Here is a 24154-nt window from a genome sequence, read left to right on the forward strand (position 1 = left end):
TCTCTAATGTAAATCTCACCTGTCTGTTTAAATGTATGCACGTATGTCTGCCTAAAACTTTCTATAGAGACGACGGACTGTCACGAGATCGGTATTGTTTTGAAGCTTAACCCTTTGGATGACAAATATGGAAAAATTGGCTAAAACACATTAATTCCTTCACCCTCAACTAGGCAGTTGTCTACAGGGAAGGGTCGCATTTTTCACCGATATTTTCGAAAGTCATCCCCCTCTTTTCGATTGACTAGCCTTAATTTAAACGTTCTTCACTTCCGGTTTGGGCGCAACAGTAAAGACATCACGTTTTTTTTCCTCCTTTGCGGTATGGGTTCGAGCCTGCCTACTTGTTACCAATTTCTTTTTTGCTCAACACACACCTCCAAACCTCGGGCAACACCGGGCACTCAGGCTAGTCTATAATATAAAAGTTAAAATGTGTGCATTTTTTGTGTATGTCCGCCAAAGGCTTTTAGAGTGTGTGCGTGTGGGGGGGGGGCACTCCAGGCGGTTACTGTTTCTTGGAACTTTTTATATGCTACCTAGATTATAATATCTATGATTTACGAAAGAGGGTGGTGTGTATCTTTTATTTGGGCAACTTTTACATGCTATTTTTGCAGTATTTCTTAGCCTCCACGAGTTTATTTGGCTTTTCTGTATATAAGCAAAACTGAACCAAGTTTCATGAGAATAGCTTGAAAAATAAATAAATGATGGCAAAATTACCGAATTTCTTGAAATGTTGAGGTCCGGAATTTAACCCACTTTTTCTAAAGGAAAATGTCCATGGAAAAGCCAAAATATTGGCACTTAAAATTCTCATAATTTTTTAACTACTGATGGTATTTGCACAATTCAAACAGTTTTAAGCATCTTTTACATAGTTCTTTTCATACAAGTTGATAAAATAACAATTATCTAAAAAGAAAAAAATCAACTTGTAATGTTACTTTTCAAAACAGAGCCAACCCAGTAAACAGCAATCCCTCACGATCTATGAGTAATGTTTCAGACAAAGCGGGAAGAATTGCTGTTTTCAGACCATCAATCTATTCATCTTATTAATTCTTAACCTAAAGGGTTTATTTTTTATTTTTGTCTTGATTAGTGATGCCTTGTTAGAATATATCCTAGTGAACAGGTTAGTGTTAAGGTTAACAGATATTTCTTTTCTCTGTCCAAAGATGATATTCACAAGAATGTTTGAAGCATTTCAAGTGGTATCTATAGTAATTGATCTTCATCTCAGAAATATACAATTCAATCTGAAAAATAATGCAACCGAGGGTGCTATGTGATCTATAGGAGAAAGAGCAATGAATAAGCATATTGTATAATCATGTGATATGATATTTTGGGAATATATAACTTTATATCAGCTTTGTACAACCATTGTATTGTATCACATAATATTGTTTAACGCGTTTTATATTAATTTATTCAATTATATTAAGAACTGAAGGGCAAATGATGAACAACAAATAAAAAGAATATTGCAACATTGAAACAACATCCATGTTCACCTGAGTTTACTACGTATGACTTTTTTCTTTTTTTTTTTCCAAAATTTAAAAGGGGTGGGGGTTTTGAAGACATGGAGACCATCAAGAAGGCTGCAATGACAGAGTTGAGAAGAATGTAAAAAAAAATCCTCTCAGCAGTATATAGAAGTGTGTCAGACAAAGATGTGAAAGTGTGTTATAATTGAGGAAGATTAATAATTTGAAGGTGAAATCATGCCGTTTGTCATTTGGAATCAGGTGATGGTGACATCAGTCCTGTTACTTTTCAGACAGCTTTTGTAAATGTCAATATTTGGCAAAAGAGAGGAAAAGGGTGAGAGGAGAAGAAAAAGAGCAAAGGAAAAGGAAGAAAGATAAAGCGAAATCAAAAAACGAAACAGAGCAAGAGAGAGGAAGGGAAAACGAGAGACACACAGAGAAAATGAGAGAGAGAAAGGGAAAACGAGAAAGAGAGAAGGGGAAAACAAGGGAATGAAAGAGAAAGGAAAAAGGAAAACGAGTCAAGGAATAGATATAAAGATACTTACATTTTTACACTTTTGATTTGCAGTGGCCTCAGACAGTAAGGCTTCCTACAATGACGAATGTAGTTCTCAGAATAGAAGAAATTCATTTGAGCTTATACAAGGTGCTTTAGAGGAGGTATATGATTTTTAAAACACAACACGATAAGGAAATTTTCAAAGAGAATTTCATTCAAAGCTTCAAACAAAAGCAGTTAAGGTAAATCATGTCAGAATTGGATATGCAAAAAAAATATTCATTGAGTTGGAAAAAAAAAAAAAAGACGTCTGTGAATTGAAATACAAAACATTGAATAATATTAAAGAATTAACAACTTCAAGCAACAGCATCGTTGTCACCATCCCAACTGTTCCTTACAGTAGCAGTGAAGACATTAGTGTCTGAACTATATGGACAACAAGAGCTTTGATGAAAATCCAGGTGTCACCATCAGAATCCATCATCCCCTGTCTACCTCTACATAAAACAACCAAGGATGAACCAGATACAAAACTGCAAATCCATGGAATGAGACTAACAATATTGTTTTCATGTATGTACAACCAACATTTTTGGTGTCTTCCAAGTCAAACCTTCCTGGACTTCATATGCAACTGCTGGGCCTATCTGCTACAATCTTGCTTATCCTGTTGAAAAATGCATTATCATCTTCTCACACAGTAAAAATAACACTTTTTCTATTGATTTGTACACAAACTTGAAAAGAATTTACCATAAAACAGCCAAAACAAAGTATTAATCATGATGATGACAATCCAAATTATTAGACAATCTCCATAAATTTGTTTAAAGTAAATTGTGCATTGTAGAGAATGACCAACTCTTTCCATCTGACAAATTAATCATTTCTAAATATCTGATGTGCTTCAGGATAGAAACTTGGTTGCAAGTGTTATTTCAGGTGTTTTTTTGATTTCTTTTTACTATTTGTCTAATTTCCCTGCCAAGATTTGAGAGTCTAGGCTATCCTACATAATTTAAAGATAAAGAAAACAGAATGAAAATTCTAATTAATTATAAGAGCTGACCATTGTTGCTTATGAGGAGTTTTCCTAATTTGGTCATTTGAACATGTCAAGAATAATTGACCACTAGAGTAAAACTCATTCTTCAATCACAATAGACTTAATCAGATGGTGATTATACTGGTGCAATCTTATAGGTGTTCAAACACTTGATCCTACAGCTATGAAGCCTCTCATACTTCTTGAAAAAATAAACAGTAAAATAAAAAAATAAAGAAAACCAGCTAAAAATCTAATCCTTCAGTGTTAAAGTAGAGAATGGACTTTAAATTCTTACTGGATCCAAACATAATTTTCATAGGGATCAAGAATCGATTACAATTGTGATTGAGGAAGCTCAAAATTGTCAAGACCAGTATGCAACAATATGGGACCATATTAAATAGATAGGAGCTACCCTTGGTGACAACCATAACATGAAAGTCCCACATCTTTGTTTTTATTAATCACGTATGGCCAACACATGCCAGCACGTTAAACAGAATATCATGATAAATTGAAAGCAGTTGCCATTGTATATGGTTTTTATCGATACACAAATGGCAAGAAATTAGAAAACGAGGAGCCAGCATATTCAATGTGAACTGCGGAATTGACAAGCTGCATTTAAGTCCTTGTGAGATCTCTTGCAATTACACGTGCACTAATACTCATGGGGAAAAATTAAAAACCGACAATGTTTTTAGAAGGGAAAGGTCTCTTCAGAAATTATCAAAGATATTACATCATTCCAGATTTAGAACTAAGTCTCATATTTATATAACTTGTTTTGATCGGACTATTATTCTCATCTTGAGCGTTATTTGTAAAATGATTCGGTTGGTGTAGTCTTTGATCCTTGTCAGGCATATTGGTCTTTATCTTGGAAAAGTGTTTTCCAAGATAAACACCAAAACGTTGCACAAATAACACTCAAGATGAGATTACTAGTTCGATCAATACAAGTAATATAAACACTCAGCCTTTATCTCAAAAATTCAAAACTGTAAGTCTCATATTTACTGATTTGATATCTGAAAAGATCTTTTGAAAAATAGATTTTGTGAAAATTCATAACCCAAATATCTTCAATGGTTTCTTTTTCTGTCTTGCTATCAGCCTTCATAAAAAAAAATCACAATTTTATTTATATTCAAATTAAAGCTTTGACATTAAATAACTCACAAAAGAATGGATATGCTGCAATACTAACCAAACCAGAATATATTTTTGTCTCTGTAAACCAACAATTGTTTTAATGTTTCATGGCATATATATTTGACCAATAACAGGAAGCAGAGGGAGGATAGTATTTTTCTTATTTTTTTCATGGCATCTAACTGAAAATAAATTTTTCCTGTTCACAATATTATTGTGTCTATACCTGTAGCTTTTCCCCCCACATCATGAGACCAATTAACCAATCAGCAGAGCACATTACCAATGTTTAACTTTTTCATAACTTCTATTAAAAATTTTTTTTTTTTTTTACAATAGATAAACATCTTTCTCCACACACAATGCATGCTAAATGTGGTGTCTGCTGCAATACCTCATCATCACAATCAGGTTTTGAGATCAGTCTGTCTATGGGAATCAAGCGAAATACATCGTCAATAATGCTCTAATAACAAAAGGAGAACTTTGATAATCATTAAGAGTGAAATATCCTCCTGCTCCTAAGTTCTCTGTTTGCCGTGTTCACCCATTAACTGTTTTATTAAAGATAAATTAGTTAAAAGAATACAAATCTCCAATGTGTGAGACATTTCTCTTGGAAAATAAACATTAAAAACTCTTAGCCATCTTTAGTCTCTTCTAACCCATGTAAAAAGAACATTTTAAAAAGAAATTAAACATTACATTTCCAACCACCAAGTAACATCAAAAAAAAAAAAAAAAAAAAAAAATCAGGGAAACAAAGTTACGATAACAAACAAGATGAGGACACTGATGGTAAATAATGTGAATTCAAATTCCTTGTTTTCAAAATTCAAGCAATTTTTTTTTAATCTTTTATAAATTAGCAAAACCATTTGAACACATTTCTGAAAAAAAAAAAATAAAAATAACATTTCAATAACAAGAAAAATAAAAGCAAAAACAATAAAAAGATACAGTTCATCAAGCCAGGTATGATCCATGAAATCCAGATTGTATCAAAGTTAAGGAATAAAATGGTAGACATAAAAAACAAAAAACAATGCGGAAAGAAAACTCATTAAATTACAACACTGTCAACAAATTAACATAACAAACCTGGAAAAAATTAAATGCCAACTTTAAAACAAATTGACTTAATAAAAAAGACAATTTTACGCATATATTAAGAACAAGCCGAAACACTAACTTTTAAGTGCAAGAGACCAGATCTCCTGCATATTTCAAAATAGTCCAAAGTATTGATAGGATCAAAAGTGTCTTCAAATAGAGATTACACAATTAAAGTTATGGACTGAGAAAAGTTTTCATTTTGTGGGATAAGTAGTAGTATTAGCAGTAGTAGTAGCAGCAGTAGTGTCATATAATGGGCATAACATAGACAGACTGGCAGTTGTGACTAGTGCAATATATAGAATTATGAATTGGATCCTATTCGTCTTTAGATTAGAAGTTATCAGCACAGGTTGTTTGTTTGTCATAAAAATATTAGACAAGTAGAACAGGCAGAGCATTTGTTGCGATGGTGTGATGTGAATCGTCACGTCACATAATGATTCGCGGAATGTGATTTTGAAGGAAAATTTATATAAGTTAGCGGTCTGATTGGGGTAGTCAGAGAAACAGATCAGAAAAAAAGTGTCTCTGATTTCCTGAGAAGATGGATTGGCAGAGTTCTCAATGGGAAAGAAATAAAAGATATTAGCAGTCCACCATTTTCTATTTTAAAATGGCAAATGACAATTATATTATATATATTATATTATTATAATATATAGATTGCAGTTACCTCCCCTGGATTTTAAGATTTGTTTAATATTAACATTACGATAAAATTCCAACTCGATAAATTATTTTTACTTATAATTATTTTTCTACTTTATCATTTTTGGAACTTATACTAATTTTGACATGACACATAAGTACGTAATAGTGTTTTTTTTTACCTAAAACAGATTTATTTAAAATACCATTACACTGCAAAAGCATGAATATATTTTCTATTGTACTTGCTGATACAAGAAAAACATACGAACATAGTTGCCACACGCATAGAGCATATTTATATATTCCCCCACATATGTGCAGCTGAAATGATGAAGTTGAATATCCCATATTACAAGCATTTCTCCTATCTTGTAGAGCAGAGAGCCAAGGACTAAAATAGATGGTGAAGGCTGGAGAATTCAACACTGGTGATTTTGAGGAAACTTGAGTTTAAATTTACCTGGTTAGCATGTGCTTGAGATTTGGATGAAGCCACCATCAGTTAGAAAATATGTATCAAATCAATTTAAATACTAACGATAGTTAAATATCTGGATGTATTATCGCTTTTAATGATGTAAAAAAATAAAAATAAAAAAATGTAAAAAAAAAATGTAAAAAAAAATTTTTATGTAAAAAAAATGTAAAAGAAAATGTTAAAAAATATATAAAAAAAAGTGTTAAAAGAATAAAAAGCTAATTATGTGTATTTACTACATTTTCATTTTTTCTCTGAAATCAAAATCATTTTTGTGTAATAAAATGAAAATTGAATCTGTAATGAGATGGAATCTAAAAAGGTGCTGTGCAATAAAATGGAATTTAAAATAAATACATTTTAGGAAAAAAGACATGATTACATACTTATGTATCATGTCGAAATTAGTAAAACTTCCAAAAATTGATAGAGTAGAAAAATAATTAAAAGTAAAAGAATTTATCAAATTATCGAATTTTATTCATATTTGTTTATATTAAAAACTTCTTAAAATCCAGGGGAGGTAACTGCAGTCTATGACTGACAAAATAATTGTAATCTACCATTTTAAAATAAGAAATGGTGGGCGGATATGTTTTTTTGTAAAAAAATAGTTCTAACAGATTTGCTACGCAATCATTTTTCGCAAGTTTTACTAACTTCAACATGATACGCAAATACAGAATTATTTTTACCTAAAATGCATTGTTTTATTCTGTTATACCGCACAAGCACAAAAAAAAAAGTATGAATATTGAAAGATATTGAGATGACAACACAATATATAGCGCTATTCAGGGTCTGAGGAGACATACAATACAAAGTTATATTTCACAAAATGACATACAATTTCTTAAAAGAAAGCAAACAAAATTGAAATTATTCGTATGAGGATATAAGGTTATCCATTCGCCAGACATCACCTGTTTTTCTTTTTTCGCTTTTTCTTCCAATTCTTTTCTTTCATTTTCTTCTTTTTCCTTCTTTTGTTGCTCTTCCCATTCTTCACGGATTCGTCTCTGTTGAAGAGAAAGAAAGTTGAAGTCAAAAATAGAAATGAAACATGAAAAATATAAATTTTTATTGAAGAGTTGAACAGAAAAAGAAGATTCGTCTTTTATGAATCGACTCATATCCATTATACTGAAAGTTGCCAGCTCTTTACATCTTCATTGGTGAATGGAGTCTAAGGTGGAAAAGATAAGTTTTCGTATGATGTGGAGATAATTGGAAAAGCATACCCAGATATCAAATCTGGCATTAAGTGGTCAGTAGCAAAGACCATCAGAGAAGCCAGAGCCAGTTTGCATATCAAGGAAATTATTAAAAGTGCAATTCAATTGAGCTGGTCTGGCAAGCACAATCGAAAACTCATTCTTCAATTCCTATTCAGGCCAAGATCACAGTGTAGTATCTCCTGACTATACTTCACCTTTTCTGAACTCGATCAGTGGAGGAGAAATCCTTCATAACTGAGACCATTTTACTTTTTGTTCCTATCCAGAGTGCCCCGGAGCAGAATTTTCCCCACATTGAAAACCGACCTTTTGTCTAACTTTACCCTTGTGTAAGTATTCATTCTCCAAAGAGGGTACAAAATGAAAAATAGATACAAGAGAAAAAAGAGGTTTGAGGAAGTACAATAAACATCCACTTTTATTTTGTAACAAATGCACTGAAATGTGCATTGTAACAAATGCAATGAAATGCGACTTTGCAATAAATGCAATGAAATGCGACTTTGCAATAAATGCAATGAAATGTACTTTGCAATAAATGCAATGAAATGTACTTTGCAATAAATGCAATGAAATGTACTTTGCAATAAATGCAATGAAATGTACTTTGTAATAAATGCAATTAAATGTACTTTGTAATAAATGCAATTAAATGTACTTTGTAATAAATGCAATTAAATGTACTTTGTAATAAATGCAATTAAATGTACTTTGTAATAAATGCAATTAAATGTACTTTGTAATAAATGCAATTAAATGTACTTTGTAATAAATGCAATTAAATGTACTTTGTAATAAATGCAATTAAATGTACTTTCTAATAAATGCAATTAAATGTACTTTCTAATAAATGCAATTAAATGTACTTTGTAATAAATGCAATTAAATGTACTTTGTAATAAATGCAATGAAATGTACTTTGTAATAAATGCAATTAAATGTACTTTGTAATAAATGCAATTAAATGTACTTTGCAATAAATGCAATGAAATGTATATTGTAAGATGGGTAGCAGTTCTAGAAAAGAAACTTTACTCATGAAAGTTTTGTTTAGTTTTAGGCAAATAGAGAGAGAGAGAGAGAGAGAGAAAAAAGGAAAATTACTGACAGTGGCTGTAGCTAGAGAAGTTCTTATTATGAATGTTTTATAAAGAGGGGGGACTATAATTGAAATTCAGTCAAAATCCGGCCATGAAAATAACAATTGAGTAGAGAAAGACTAGCAACATCTCTTCTGTGAGAAAAGGCAGTAGGGAGGAGTGTTGTTTTAGTTTAAACAACATGGCAGCAAACAATCTTCATTGAAAAGGAGAAAACAAATATTAAAAAAAGAAAAGTTTAGAAGAAATCAAATAAAAAAGAAAGCAAAAAAAAAACCCTAAAAAAACGTACATCTTTTTCTTCTTGTCTTTTCTTTTCTTGTTCTGCCAACCATTTCTTATTTAACCATTCTTCATGAGCTTTCCTTTCTCTTTGCAACCATCGAGCGTGTTCCACCAACTGCAGCTGCATTTCTTTCTCACGAATATGCATTGCATATGCATCATCCTCAGATAAATTTCCATTGGATGGTGCTAAATTTTGAAAGTAAACAAACAGGATACAAATGACAATATCTATAGTCTTATTTAAAAGATGCATGTGTGTACGTTCATCCACACACACACACACATATATATACTGTTATATAAGTCACTTCGCATGTGTGTGTGAGTTCTTCCTCAGTCTCAGCCATTTTGGAACCTATCTTTTGAAATTTTCACACAAAGCTAATTTATATGTCTGACAGTGTTCTTAGATAAGTTTTGTACAGAAATTCATCTGATAAGTATCAAAAATTCAAAACATCCGATCCTAAAAATAGTCCTTTATTAAAAAGAAAAAAAATTTTTATAAGGGAATATTTTACATTACACCGGCCAAAGAAGATAAAATGTCACCAAATCATTTATTAAAAAAAAAAAAAAAAAAAAATTGACATTTGGAGATATAGCTCAGCAGTAGAGGCATTCGATTACAGATCAAATGATCTCCTGTCCAAGCCCAGGTGTACACCATTTTATTTTAATTTTTTCTTATTAATGAGTTCAATTTACGATAACAGAGGAGGTACAATTTAACATTGCCACAAATCATTTCGTTTGTATATTTTAAAACTAAACATTAATCGAAAGTAACTTTTCCAGGGCATTCATCCTCAAGCCCAAATATCAACTAACGTAATATTGTAAACAAACACAGACGGAATTTGATGAATGACATTATCATTATATTTTTTTTGCAAATTAGTCCACCAGGCAAACTATCCCTTATAATATATAATAGAGGATTGATTCTATAATAATATATATGCAATCTGCATAAAATTAAAATATGTTTAAGCATATTGTACGACCGGGCAACGCCAGGCATCCAGTTATTGTATATTATGAACAGGAATGTGATTAGTGATGAAAATGATATTGCAAACCCAAAGATGAACAATTATTAATTGAATTATTTGGAATACTGTTCCCATCTTAAATGTTATTCTTACAATGTTTTAAACAATGAAAGCGCTAAGCTTAAAAAAAAAATGTTTTTAAAACTCTTATTCACACTAAACAAGGTATATTACCAATTTGACGTAAGGGGGTGCTATTTGAGGCCATATCTACAAGGACATTATGTATGGAGTTGAGAAGCAAGATGTCTGTCTACATTAAATTTAAATTTCAACATGTAAGAACCGTCAGGGAAGCAGGAAACAGGGATGGAATTTCAAAGTCTAGCAGTTTGAGGGAAGAAACTATGAGAGTAAAAGGCTTTCCAGCCTCTACAGTGAAGTGAGGAGGGGGAATTTTGTTGTTTGTCAAATTAGTTGGGGTATTTATGCCGAGGAGACACAAGTGCTATAAGTTTATCAGAGCATGTTCCATTCATACTTCTAAAACAGGTACAAGGGTATCTTAGTAAACTTGGATATCTTTTTGTCAAACTCAGGAATCTATACAGAACTCTTTATTTAATCTACAGAGGTAGCTTGCTCTTGTTCCATCAGCCAAGTCTTAATTAATTCGTAATTAAGTACCACCCGCACTAAGGATTGTACCTTCAAACTTTAAAAGAGTGTCACCTACAATTGAATTTTACTGTTTGCTTGTTTTACGGCATATTAACCACTTTTGGGTTATTTAATACCGAAACATTAATTGTAATGTGTTAGATGGTGGTTAGTTGATTTTGGTCTTTTCTTGTGGGATCTTTGGTTATATTTTGTTGTATATTTTAATCTCTTTCAGGAATTCAATCATTTTTTTTGGATCGATTTTGTTAAATATTTCCCTTACATTATTCTCCTTATAACGCTTCCTTAGGCCCCATTTAAAGTCTATACAGCCCGTCAGTATATGATGTACTGTGTAGGGCTCCTGACACATTATGCAAATAAGTACCTCTTCTCCTTTTAGTAGATGTGAGTGAATGGCATGAGTGTGACCTATTCGCAGTTTAGTCATTACTACCTGAATTTTACTTTTTACTTTATGCGTTATGCCATTTATCTGCAATAATCCAAATCATCATTCCTCATCTTAAAAATTCAGAAACAATTAATTTTAAATAATTGTGATCCAACTAGATCAGAAAAGTGATGCATACAGAGGTTTGTAGATAATAAATGTAAAAGTGCAACAAGAAACGAGCCAGAAAGAAAATCCTCAAAATACCACCGCTTTGTTTAGAAATGAATATACTTTCAAATGAATTCATAAATAATAACATACATTATATTTTAAGAGTTTTAGGCAAATAAAATGATAAAAATGTGATCATAAAACAGTGTTTTCGGTAAAGTATTGTAAAGACCCTCCCTGATTTGTAACTGCTTGTACCACATTTGTATTAAGAATTTTGTCATGAAATTTGGAAATTAAACAGAAGAGGCGTCACTTCTAATAGTTTGGAATGTCCAAAATACTTTTGATCACTGAATTTTTTTTTATTGTGTTAAAAAAAAAAAAAAAAAAAAAAAGACTTCAACATGACGAGTATTGAAAATTTTGAAAAAAAAATTTTCTTAGGACACCCACCAGTAAATAAAACAATCTTTTTACTGCTTTTATCCATTAAAAGTATAATTGTATGTCGTTTTTGCTTGTGGTAGCTAGCAATTTAAAATCATGATATTTGGAAAAAAATCTTTTCTGACTTTCAATGCAAAACTGTTTTGTAATATTAGTAGCAGCAGCAACAGCACGGCTGTAAACAGACGTTTATTTTATATTTTTTTATTTTTATTCCAGAACTATATTTTTAAATAACTGAAAATATGAATATAAAAAAATATTTTTACATGTTTACTTCGTTTAATTAGAGCGATTCAGTTATCAGAATATGAACACAATCCCAACCAGTCCAGCATAATCAACTTTGTCCAACTTGCAATTCCTCGCATATTTCTAGTCAACTTTTTAAAAATACTTATATGGTTGAAAAGACAAGAAAATGTATCACTTGTGTGTATTTTTATCTGTTTTGCATTAGTTTTTAGCAGTGAATTAAACAGTGCTTTGCTTTGAACAACCGAGAATGTGAAATGATTTTTTTGTTCACGTGTACAAGCGGTATAGCCCCCTATTTATTTTTTATTTTCAATTTTTTCAGCGAATTATTATTGAATCGACACTAATCTACCAGATTATATATATATAAAAAAGAAATCAATATTTCTAGTTTTTTAGTGAAATTAAGAAATAAAAAACACTTTAAACTGGAAAGTTTAAAATGAAATAATGTATCACTCGGTAGAAAAAAAAGGACACAAAATGTAATTGAAAATAAAAATCAAATTCATTCAAAATTTGTGAACGATTTTTCAGCTTTAGCAATTTTTTTTCTTTTTTAATATTTAAATAAGTGGGCAAAAAATACTTGATACTTTTCCAAAACGTCACTTTTTCTATTAGATTGATGTCACTTGTCTTAATTCTTGAAAAGTTTCACATTAATTCTTGAAAAGTTTCACATCCCTCATTTTCCTAAGTTTGCATATTTAAAAGTAATTTGATGTTCAAAATCTAAGCTATAACATTTTCAAAAGCCAATAGTTATGAACGAGTAACCATTAATATGAGTGTCAAATGCCTCTTTAACAAAAACTCCCTTAATCCTACCTTTAACCCTAGGTATGAGTGGGAAGCCTCCTCCTAAAATCTTCTTTAGCCTTAACAATAACACTAAGTCCCAGTGGCAAGCTCTCCATCAAACAAAATTCCTCTGTACACTACATAAGCGTCTTTAAAAAAAAAAAAAAAAGATCCTTCCTTAAAAATGCACATGATTTATCTCTCATAAAAATAACTTGGTTAACTGTCCTAAAACGCTACAATGACCTTGACATGGTGAATTATTTTACATTCAATTTGGGAAACTAACCCTCATTCTAAATTCTAAAATTGTTTTGTTTCTGTCAAGTCTTCAGGATGTTCACACATAATTTCCCTTAGCCCTAACCCAAAATAAGAATGGAAAACCTCCCCATTCTCCCATAATTGCACAAAGACTCTCTTAACACTACGCTTCTTTTCTGTTAATGAATACATGGTATTTTTAAGAAATTGCAGCATATTTATGCACATTTACTGCAGATTATTTGGACACCATTAAATTCTTGAGATTTTCAGTTGCATATTCTGATTCCTTGCACAAATTTTTACAAAACTATATGATGTATGTACCCATGACAAAACGAAAATATCATATTTCAAAAATCATGTAAATTGATCAAGAAGTTTTATTATTAAATAAGAAAATCAAATTTTATGAGTAACTAAAGAGTTTTGGAAAAAAAAATCCACAGAAAACAAAGGGAGATAACTTAATTCAAACTTGCTAGAATTATGTTGCAATGTGAATTCCCATTAATCGCTTAAAAATGATTTTCTTCAGAAGAAGAATAAAACTACTTGATCAATTTAACAGATTTTTGGAATATGCTATTTTTTCTTTGTCACGGGTATGTATATCATACAGATTTTTCTTCTTTTGATATAGGAGGAATTTTGAACAAGAATTGCTTGTTTTATTTACTTACATTTTTCTTGTTCTTGAGCAGCTTTCCTTCGTTTCAATTTTCGTTTTAACTTCTTCAAAACATTTCGCCAGGTCTTGTGACTTGAAAAAGGTAAAAAGAGAAAGAATTCCCTTCAGTAAAGTGAAATATATTTATTTCAGTAGATGCGTCATTAAAAGACCTCACACTGTCTCCCTCATCTTTTACTTTATAATATAGGGTACGGTTTTTAGAGGCGGCAAACTTTAAATTGACAACTCTATTTTCTTTAACTGCAGATTTACTATAACTATAAGCTATTTTAAGTTCAGCTTGGTTTGGCAATTCATCATCAAGAGACTGACATCCAAGGAGCATTTATAAATTGCACAACTTTATTTCTGTTTACTGAGAGAAACATTTGATGAACAAATAATTTCACAAAATGGACTTGTCAACTAGCCACCTCGTTCGTGTGATTTAACTCCATTAGATTATTTTATTTTGGGGTATATAAAGTCCTATGTATACACTATATATAAAGTCCTACGTATACACTGATAAACCAGACACAATAGATCACTTGGGAGACAACATTGGATATATTATTGTCAAAACAGGGCCTAATTTAATTTGAGTTTGTGAAAATTAGACCTTTTTTTTTTTACATAGGCATCACCACTTATCAAGGCCCCAGAGACCACTCGAGGATAAGGGTTAAGAGTGTACAGTAGTCAACTGGACAATATAGTAATTGTTAGTAATGGAAATTTGGTAAATTTGTTAACTTAAGTGGAACGGCTCATCAAAAACTTGTTTACGTTGGACTTGAAGACAATCAGATTGTAGTCAGCTGGAAAGCAAGAAAACGGAAGACAGTTCCACAGGTGTGCACTTCTAAGAAAGAAGCTTTGTTCATGGAATCTACGTTTAGGTTTAGGCACAGATAAAGAGTGGGGGGGGGGAGACATTTTTGATAGTGTTTTTAGCTAGATGAGCGTTTCTTGTGAAAGTTTGGTGAGGGGGACCATAGATTGAAGCTCAGTCGAGCAATTGCCATGAAATAACGATAAAGCAGAGACAAACTTGCAACATCTCTTCTGTGAGATAGAGGTTCCAGGGAAGAGAAAAAGACATCTACGAGGCTACAAAGTCTTTTTTGAACTCTATCACTTTCTAGCAGCTCCTGCCCAGATGTGGCAACAGTACTCCATCCTTGGACGTACCTGGCTCTTATATAGATAGAGAATTGCATCAGCAGTGAGATATCTACTGGATTGATAGAAGGATCCCACCATTTTTCCAGCGACCTTGGCAACAGATTTGATGTATGTATTCCATTTCAGATCAGGAGTAAAGGTCAAGCCCAGAAGCCTGTCAAAACATGAGGCTTCCCCAAGACGAGAGCCATTCATTTCAATTGATACCAGATGGGGATCAGAGCGTTGATGATGTAAAGATAAAAGCTTGGCTTTAGATGCATTAAAAGTAACCAGCCACTCCTTTCCCCATTGCACCACGTGCTCAAGATCAGAGGAGAGAGAATCGGAGAGAACTTGGTTGTTTACAGTCTTAGATGTGTTACTATAGATGGTAGTGTCATCAGCATAAATGTCTACGAATGATGTAAGGATGTGATTTGGAAGATCATTAATGTAGCTCAGGAAAAGAGTTGGGCCCAGGATGGACCCATAAGGGATTCCAGCATTAATACTGTGAGCTTCTGATTTCTGCCCATCAACTACTACTTTTATGAACCTATCAGAGAGAAATGATTTACTAATTGAGAAGACATTTCCAGCTATACTAGATGAGCTTCAACTCTTTAGTGAATCTTCTTTATTAACCATTGATTACAGCATCTGGAAATACATGAAATAGAAGAGTGGCTTCTGAAGAACAACATCTTGTATGCCCCCCCCCCAGTCTTTAAGACATAAAGACGAGTATGAGTGTTATAAGATTTCCAGGTAATCAGTTAAGCTCAATGCGAATGGTCCAGCTGGGCATGAGAACTTAATAAAATCTGTTCGTACATAAAGTAGATTTAGAGATTTAAAGTCTGTTTCACTCTACACTCAGTCGGGCAGGTGGGTGTGAGAGGTAGGTTGACCGATGTAGAGGCAACGCGTCCACTGGCTCCTGTGCGGTGTCTGGGTCAGGCTGAGACACCTGGCGTTCCTGTAGGACGGGGGTGTTGTGTGGCATCAGATTCCAAAGAGCCATAGGGATCTTCTGTTTGTGCTCGGCTGCTAGTTTCTCCGTAGTCACGGGGGCTGGCTGAACAAATGCTGGGTCAGGGTTGGGAAAGCATGACAGTTGTATCTGCTGGGTGTTCCTTTTGCTCGGGAGGCTCGGAAGGTGTGTTAGTCAGCGGTGTTAGTTGGTTTGGCTGTGGCTGTTCAGTTGCACTGCTGGGGCTGTGGGACGCAGGCGTTGGTCCGGATAGCCTCAGGACTGGTATGTATTTCCGTCGGAATTTCCGGAATGCGACGGATGAAATCCGGTGGCGAACGCCCCAATTGTAAAGGAAATCACGCGTGTTGTGAGCAGTGAACTCAGGTCCTCCGTCTAATGTTATTTCATCACTGATACCAACGTAGTGCTGAAATGAGTCCCTTAGAACCGTTGACCGCCTGCTTGACTATCGGCCAGTTGCTGTACATGTCAATGATGACAAGGTAGTGTTTTCCATGGAATATGAAGTAGTCTGTGGCAATACACTGGAACGGGTATTCGGGTAGAGCCAGAGGAGTTGGTGGTTGGCTTGGGTTCGACAGAGATATCCGATTGCATGGAGAGCAGCGAGAGTGCATTTTGGTGATAGCAGAGGTCATTCCTGGCCAGAAGAATGACGACTCCGCACGTGAGCACATGGTAGCTACACCCTGGTGAGAAGAGTGCAGCGTCTGGAGCACCTGGTTGCGGAGAGTTGGCGGGATGATGATTCGGTCCTTGTAAAGGCATACCCCATCGAACTCCGAGAGGTATTCTCGGAATTGATGGTAGGGTCGGATGTCATCAGGGAGATCTGTTGGGTGATAAGGGAAGCCCTGGTAGATAGCTTCTATTAACCTGATCATGGATGCATCGCTGGATGTGGTGACGCGAACATCATCCCATGTGATCGATTTGATCTCTTTGACATTGGTGATAGCTGTCTGGGAGCAGATGCTAGAGTCCAAAGTGTCTTCGGTTTGGGTGTGGATTGTGGCCAGGACGTCATGTGGCAGGTATGGTAGTGAGCAGTCGACTCGACCCTGCCGAGACGTTACTAGAGCTGTGTCATCCATGTCATCAGGTAGCATGAGTTGAGTTGCCTCGTGACAGGGTGTATAAATATGCCATCAGCTGCGGCATGGCGAGCACCTGGGATGTACATCTTGAATCAATAGCGGAATGATCTTTCCTTCAGATTGCGCAACATTGGGTTTGAGATGTCGTCGAGAGAGCGGTCGGTGAATATCTTCAGGAGGGGCTTGTGGTCCACTGCGATGATCAGGTCGGAGCATCCCAACACGAAGTGTTGACATTTGTCCAGAGCGTCTACTACGACGAGCGCCTCTTCCTCTACTGGGGCGTAACGGGATTCTGCCCCCGACGTGAAGCGACTACCAACCAGTGTGATCTTCCAGCCTGTTCTGCAGCACAACAACCTGGGGGATGAGCAATCATAGTGCTTCTGGAAGAGCCAAAAGCCCATACCATCCCTGCTCCAATCGGTCGCCAGGCAGCTTGGCTTCGTCTTGTCGAATATATCTACCCCCTTTTGAATTTCACTGATTATGATGGCTTTAGACTCCTCAAAAATTTGATTCAATGAGCTTGTCCATTGGAATGGGTTGCCAGGTTTCAGCAGTGTGTGGAATGGCTTCAGGCTGATTGATGAGTCCGAACCAGCTGCGGACATCTGTGATGTTGCGAGGAGCAAGGAAATCCTGGATCGCCTCTAAGTACCGGGAACATGGACGTACTGTGGTTGGGGTGATCTCTAAGCCAGCAAATGTCATGTGGGTCTTGGCAAAAACGAATTTGTTCGGGTTCAGGATTATGCCATTGTTGCCACAGGTGTGGAGCCATTCAACTGCTTGGAAGAATGCATCTTCAATCGAGTCTGACCACATGAAGGTGTCATCCACACATTTGGTTTTCCGTGTGATGTGGGATACGATTTCATCAAAGCGACGACTGTAGCCATCCCCAGACGCGATGTAGCCCTGTGGTGTGATACGGTAGCGGTAACGACCCCAAGGCGTAAGGAACGTGGTAAGGTGGTGGTCGTCCTCGTGGAGAGCAACGCTATGATAGCCATTCCAAGCGTCGGATACTGTTTTGCAAGTATGCGGAGGTATGATCCTGGCTTGATGGAAGTGTGACTGGGTATGGTGGGTCTCTCTAGTGGCGTTACGGTTAAAGGGTTGTAGGTCAACTGTCCGTCGAGGTTTGCCAGACTTCTTTGGGCAGACCACCATTTTGTAGCACCAGGTGACCGAGGAGCTGATTGGAACAGGCTCTATCACACCGAGCTGAACGTCCTGGTCCAAGTCAGCTTTTACCTTGGCTTGCCAGTGCACAGGTACGGGTATCGTGGGGAAGCTGATTGGTATCATCCCGAGGGCGACACATGCTTCCTTCGACAAAAGCAGTTTGTCTGTTGAGTCAGAGAAGTAGACAATTTGTCTTGCTTCCAAGGCTTTTCCGGACAGGGATGTCCCAGAGATTCTTAGAATCGTGGCGCCTGTGATGTCAATCCCACGATTATTGGCAGTAGTCATCTTCATGTGAACTGGATGCAGATGTCTCTTTTCCAGCCCTAGTTTCAAGAAAAGTGTTGTGCAGGCCAAGGACTGGCAGACGGTGTCAGCCAAGGCTTTGAAGGGGGTGGTGCGCAAAGGGATGGTCTCTAGTGTCGGGAGTCCGAGAGCGTGTGCATTAGATGGGGTGGCGCTAACTCTCACGTCAATGCAAGGCTGGAGGTCAGAAGGCCGCCGCTCCCATACGTCGCAAAACTCATTGTATATATGGTGGTCGAGCTTTATGGCATCAATTGCCGCAGAAGGGATGTTGGCGATCGGGCACAAGGTGTTAAAGATGACAGTGGCATCATCTGGGGTTGGCGCTGTTCCAGCAAGGGGTGACTTTTGACGTGTCTGTCGGTATACGTCTTCTAAGTGGTGAAGTATTCTGCATTCGGTGCATGTGTGATTATATGCCGGGTATTTCTGCATGCGCTCCTGTCTGGTTCGCTCATGGCCTGTGGTGCCACGGTAATCACAAAGCTTGGTATCTTTGGTGGTGTCACGAGCCATTTTCGGTTTGTTGCGACGCTTGTACGTGCTCGCTGCGGCAGCTGTAACTGAGGTAGGAGTCTCAGGTAAGCGGCTTGCTGCTCTCTTTGGCCTTGATGAACTGTAGGATGTCTTCTAGGCTCACGTGCTGTTTTGCCTGGCCGAGGACATCTAATCTGATGTCTTCATCTTCCAGTCCACGAATGAGGGTGTCCCGGATCATGATGTCGCTGAAATCGACCTCCAGGGCACACGTGCATGTCTTCTTGAAGTTACAGGCGCCGACCTGTCCGCGGAGGCGGGCGGCGTACATCCTCACAGGCTCATCACGGTCCTGGCGAGTCTGTTGAAGTTGGACACGAGAGCAACCATGATGTTCTCTTGGCGGACTGAGAGGCTTTTGATGTTCCCGAGTATGGTCTTTTCGTCCTTGATTGTCAGGGTGCCAAAAGTCCGTGTGAGGTCCTTTCGAAGACTGTCTTCGCAGCATTCGAGGAGTTGGTGTGCGATGTCCATGCCAGTGAGCCGAGTCGCAACCTTGTACTCTGTCCAGCACAGCTTGAAGTAGGACTATTCCTCGCTGGTGCCACCTGCTGTGACGATCGGCCGTTTTACCCTCTCTGCTTTAGGTGCACTGGCGGCGGGAGCTGAATGTGTGGTCTGGCCAACCAGATGGACTGTGCGGGTGTGAAGGTCAATTAAGCTGAGCAGGACATTCGGTGGGATGTCATCTGACCAGGTGGTCTCGCAGTCTGGGGCGGGGCATGAATGTCAGGCATTGTTGGCTTGAGACTTGTGATGAGGAAGAAGTCAAGCGGCTCGATAGCAAGGTGCTATAATCATAGATGAGCTTCAACTCTTAAGTCAATGTTCTTTATTAATCAATTAGCATCTCAGCATCTGGAAATACATGAAATAGAAGAGTGGTTTCTGAAGAGCAACATCATGTAGTTACCATAGTTGGAGATTTTGTGAAGTAAACCTTTATGCCATACTCTATCAAAGGCCTTCGATATGTCAAGAGCAATTGCCCTAGAAAGGTTGCCTCTGTCGAGAGATTCGCTAATCGTATGAGATATAACTGTAAGCACATCTGCTGTAGATCTAGCAGAACGGAAACCATATTCTGTGTCACTAAGAAGGTTATTTTTGCTGAGATGGTTGACTACTTCTCTATTTAACACAGATTCCAGCAACTTACTCATAACGCACAGGTGACTTATTGGCCTGTACTGTGAGGGAGATGAGCAATCACCTGAATTCTTAAATACAGGGCATACTGATGAGATTTTTCCAGGGTGATGGGAAGCAATTTTCCTTAAGACAACGTTTAAACAGTTTTGTAAATATGGGTGCTAGTTATGGTTGAAGTTTTTTTGAGTACTATAATTGGAATACCGTCAGGGCCAGATGCTTTACTGGAATCAAGGTTTTTGATTAGCTTGGCAACATCACGTACAGATATTTGTATATCACATGTGTTTTCTGATACAGGAGGAAATATTGGGGTTGGTGGCCTAGGTCGCAAAGGGTGGAATTAGCTGCAAAGTTCTTGGCAAAGAGTTTGGCTTTGTCTGATGTTGAGATTACCTCAGGTCCATTGATGATAGTTGGGATAGAACACACGCTTCTGTTCAGGATCCTGTTTGCTATTTGCCAACTCTCTTGCATTCTTTATTACTTTCTTACAATGGTTGCTGGCAGTCCTGAAAGCAGCTTTAGTCTCAATGCATCTATTACATTGGAAGCAATGGAAAAAGTGATTTTTGTGCGCAAATGGCAGCAGCACATTCTGGAGAGAACCATGGCTGGCCGTTAGATTTTTGCTGGAACTTTTCGAGGACATGAAACGGTCTATACCTACAATTAACCATGACACTATAGAGGACACATCCTTTTTAAACATGGAACGCAGAGATAGATCTGATATAAATGTACGAAAGCTAACCCAGTCAGCCATAGTGTACCTCTCCATCATACAGTATATCGATATATACTGTACGATGGAGAGGTACATCTGAAGACATTACATTTCATTTTTATCTTAATTGATACAACAGAGTGGTCGGAAGATCCAAGTGGAGATAGAATGGAAACTGAACATAGTTCAAGGCAAGTTGTGAGAAAAAGGTCTAGGAGACTCGCATACTGGCTGTCAGTGTCGGGCACACGGGTGGGTTTGTGAACAATCTGAGTGAGGTCATAAGCAATGGAGAAATCATGACAGAATCTCCCCTCATCAATCTTGTTTGAGTGGGTTAACCATTCCACATAGTGAACATTGAAGTCTCCACATACGTGAATGCCTTTTCAATGCTTTTTCTCTTTACAAACAGTTCCAGTAAAACAGCCGAACCAGAACGATGGAACTCAACTCTCTCTGAATATGAGGCATTTGGATGCCTCTAACTTTTTGTCTCCTTGAGACTTTATTTTAAAGCCTAAATAATTAGGTTAAGTTATTGTCATATATGTCACCCAGGGACTTTCTGAAGATCAGAATTATCAACCTGTCGTTAATGACTTTTCCTTTAAATGAACATTAATTGTGAACTTCTGTAATGTTGACTCAAATCAAGAATTGAATCTTTTCATAAGGCAATCCCTTCAACGGCTGTAATTAATCCAATCTTCGAACAGTGCTGAACCCGAATACCAGTTCCTGATGAAGATAAAAGATTACCTTTCAAGGTTGTTACCAGTTCTATTCAGAGGCAAATCAGTCATTTCCTTTTTGCAATGAAGAATGAATAAAATTTGTGTCGAATTTTAGAGTTATGTGTTGTTGCAATTGTTATGTTAATTTTTTGCCAAAGTCTTGGGGCAAAAACAGGTGAGATAAAATATCTCACAACTACTGTACACTCATTAACCCTTATCCTCGAGTGGCCACTCCTTTGTAAAAAAAAAAAAAAAAAAAAAAAAAAAAATTATTTATTTTTCGATTTTTGGACGATTATGGAGGCTCAAATGAAGCCATTTTGTTTTTCGTTTTAACTCAATTAACACTGATTACTTTTTAACTAAAAAACAAAACCCGTTAAAATAAGTTCAAACACAAAAATCTTATGCAGGTAGGTAGAAGAGTAACTTTTGGGAACATTTATTTATTGGGTATTTATTTGGCGCTTCTACACTTTATCGCCGAAATTGGAGACGCCATTTTATTTCACGCACCTGCTGTCCAAATCTAAGGGAAAAACCAGTATTTTAAACTATGGCCAAAGTTAGAAATAAATAACAAAAAGATTAAACTTCCGGAAAGGACTATGGAAGGACTATGTAAATAAAGAAAGTGAAAGAGAACATAATTATCCACAATTGTTTCATTGGAAATGTTTTGATTTAATTAATGAAAACGGAAAAGATTTTCATGAAACATATTTTTTTTTTTATTAAAAACAGAAAATTAAATGACATATTCATAATTGTTTAAACTGGACGAACGCCATTTGAAAACCAAAACATTTATTGTATAAAAATTTATCAAAATATAATTCTAAAAACATTTATTGAAAAGTTTGCAAAAGCAATATTGAATTTTTATAAAATAGTTTGTTTTGTTTTTTGTTTTGTTCTTTTTTTCGAACAAATAAATAATTTTAAACATTAAATAAAGTAATAAATGTTAATTTTAGGTCAATTTATTCTTTCCAGAAGCAATCGTTCTCCAGTTTAATTTTTTTTTTTTTGTTATTTATTTCATGCTTCGGCCATAGTTTAAAAATAATGATTTCCCCTGCAGGTGCGTGAAATAAAATGGCGTCTCCAGTTTCGGCTATAAAGTGTACAAGTGACATTTATTTCTTTTTTGCTTTGTTAGCTATTCTGGAATATCCCCCCCCCCCATTTATTTTAATTATTAAAAAAAACAAAAATAAACAAGTTTAAAAAAATAAACGTTTTTCGGTGCTAGTGCAGAGAGTAGAGAGTGATTCGCGCTATTTTTTATTAAATCGTATTTCCAAGTTTAATTCAAGTTTTATGATGTTTTTTTTATTCAATTGTAAGGTTGAAGTATAGAATAGGTATAAAACACCCTCCCCATGTTAAGAATGGCTTTTTTAAATAATAACATTATTATTTACGTCCGGATGATCACTCTCTGCACTAAGTACCAGTTTTTCAACATGCTCGTGACTTGTACAGACACGTTTTTTATTTGGTTGAAATAAAAAATATTAGTACATTTTGATTTGTTTTACAATTCTTGTCAACATCAGATAAAAATCTTTTAAGAATATTTTTTTTATCAATCATTACTGCTCTTTTCTAGAATAGTGGCTCCAGTATATATCTTTTGTTTAGAAAAATATTTAATTTTGCCTCATAAACTTCAATTCGATTCAGGAATTACTTTCGAACAGACATTTTGAAGGTTTCAAGATTCAAATTTTCAACGCTAACGATAAGACTGGAAACATCGTGTCGAACATATCTATCGTTTTCATAATGCCGCGTTTTTTTTTGTTTTTTTTTTGTCGCTGTAGAAAATTCGGAAGCAATTTTGAAATCTTCAGATTAGAAAATCGAAAGTAATGTTTGGTTAAAAGTCGCTTTTTTATGATTAATTTCAGCTTCGTAATATTACAGGGAGTATGCCGCATAAAACACAGATACTGTTTAAGTTTTTTGGCGTTCACCGATCTTAAGAAAAGAGAAAACAAATTTCAGTCGAGAAATAAAATGGCTATTTTTTTTACCTTAACTTTTCTCCTGCCAATACTTGTGTACCCAACGGCCCCAGAGCATTTATAATATTTGCATTATTATTGTTATCATCGTTAGATACTTCCATTGTGTAATAAGATGACTGAACAAATATTTTCTTTGGTGGCCATTTACTTGCGGTTATAAATTTTGATTCAAAAACGGTGTGACGGTGTTTTCGTATCCTTTTAATTTTATTTCATGAAAACAACAAAAAATTAGAAAATATAACACCTGCTAAAGCTTTATTTAAACACATGGTGCTAGTGCACTTACTGATCCGTGCTATTTTTTTTAAAAATCCTATTTCCAAGTTTAATTAAAGTTTTATGATATGTTTTTTTTTTATTCAATTGTAAGGTTAAAGTATAAAATAGGTACAAAGCACCCTACCCTCCCCATGTTAAGAATGGCTTTTTAAATAATAAC

The 24154-nt window shown here is 35.5% G+C and overlaps 1 protein-coding gene across 1 annotated transcript in view; it reads right to left on the reverse strand.

Moving 5' to 3' along the window:
• The window catches only part of LOC145293287 (uncharacterized), a 42638-nt gene extending 18739 nt beyond the window's left edge, over positions 1 to 23899 (reverse strand). Inside the window, exons 1-5 of the mRNA XM_080139890.1 lie at positions 23719 to 23899; positions 13770 to 13849; positions 9089 to 9270; positions 7382 to 7477; positions 2051 to 2095 (exon numbers count right to left, since the gene is read on the reverse strand). Coding sequence (XP_079996016.1) covers positions 2051 to 2095; positions 7382 to 7477; positions 9089 to 9270; positions 13770 to 13849; positions 23719 to 23813 — 498 coding nt within the window. The 5' untranslated portion in view covers positions 23814 to 23899. The remainder of the gene's footprint in view (positions 1 to 2050; positions 2096 to 7381; positions 7478 to 9088; positions 9271 to 13769; positions 13850 to 23718) is intronic.
• Between the last annotated feature and the right edge of the window lie 255 nt (positions 23900 to 24154).

The sequence above is a fragment of the Euprymna scolopes genome, chromosome 14 (assembly GCF_053919585.1).
Source record: "Euprymna scolopes isolate OS-2025 chromosome 14, ASM5391958v1, whole genome shotgun sequence".
Taxonomy (NCBI): domain Eukaryota; kingdom Metazoa; phylum Mollusca; class Cephalopoda; order Sepiida; family Sepiolidae; genus Euprymna; species Euprymna scolopes.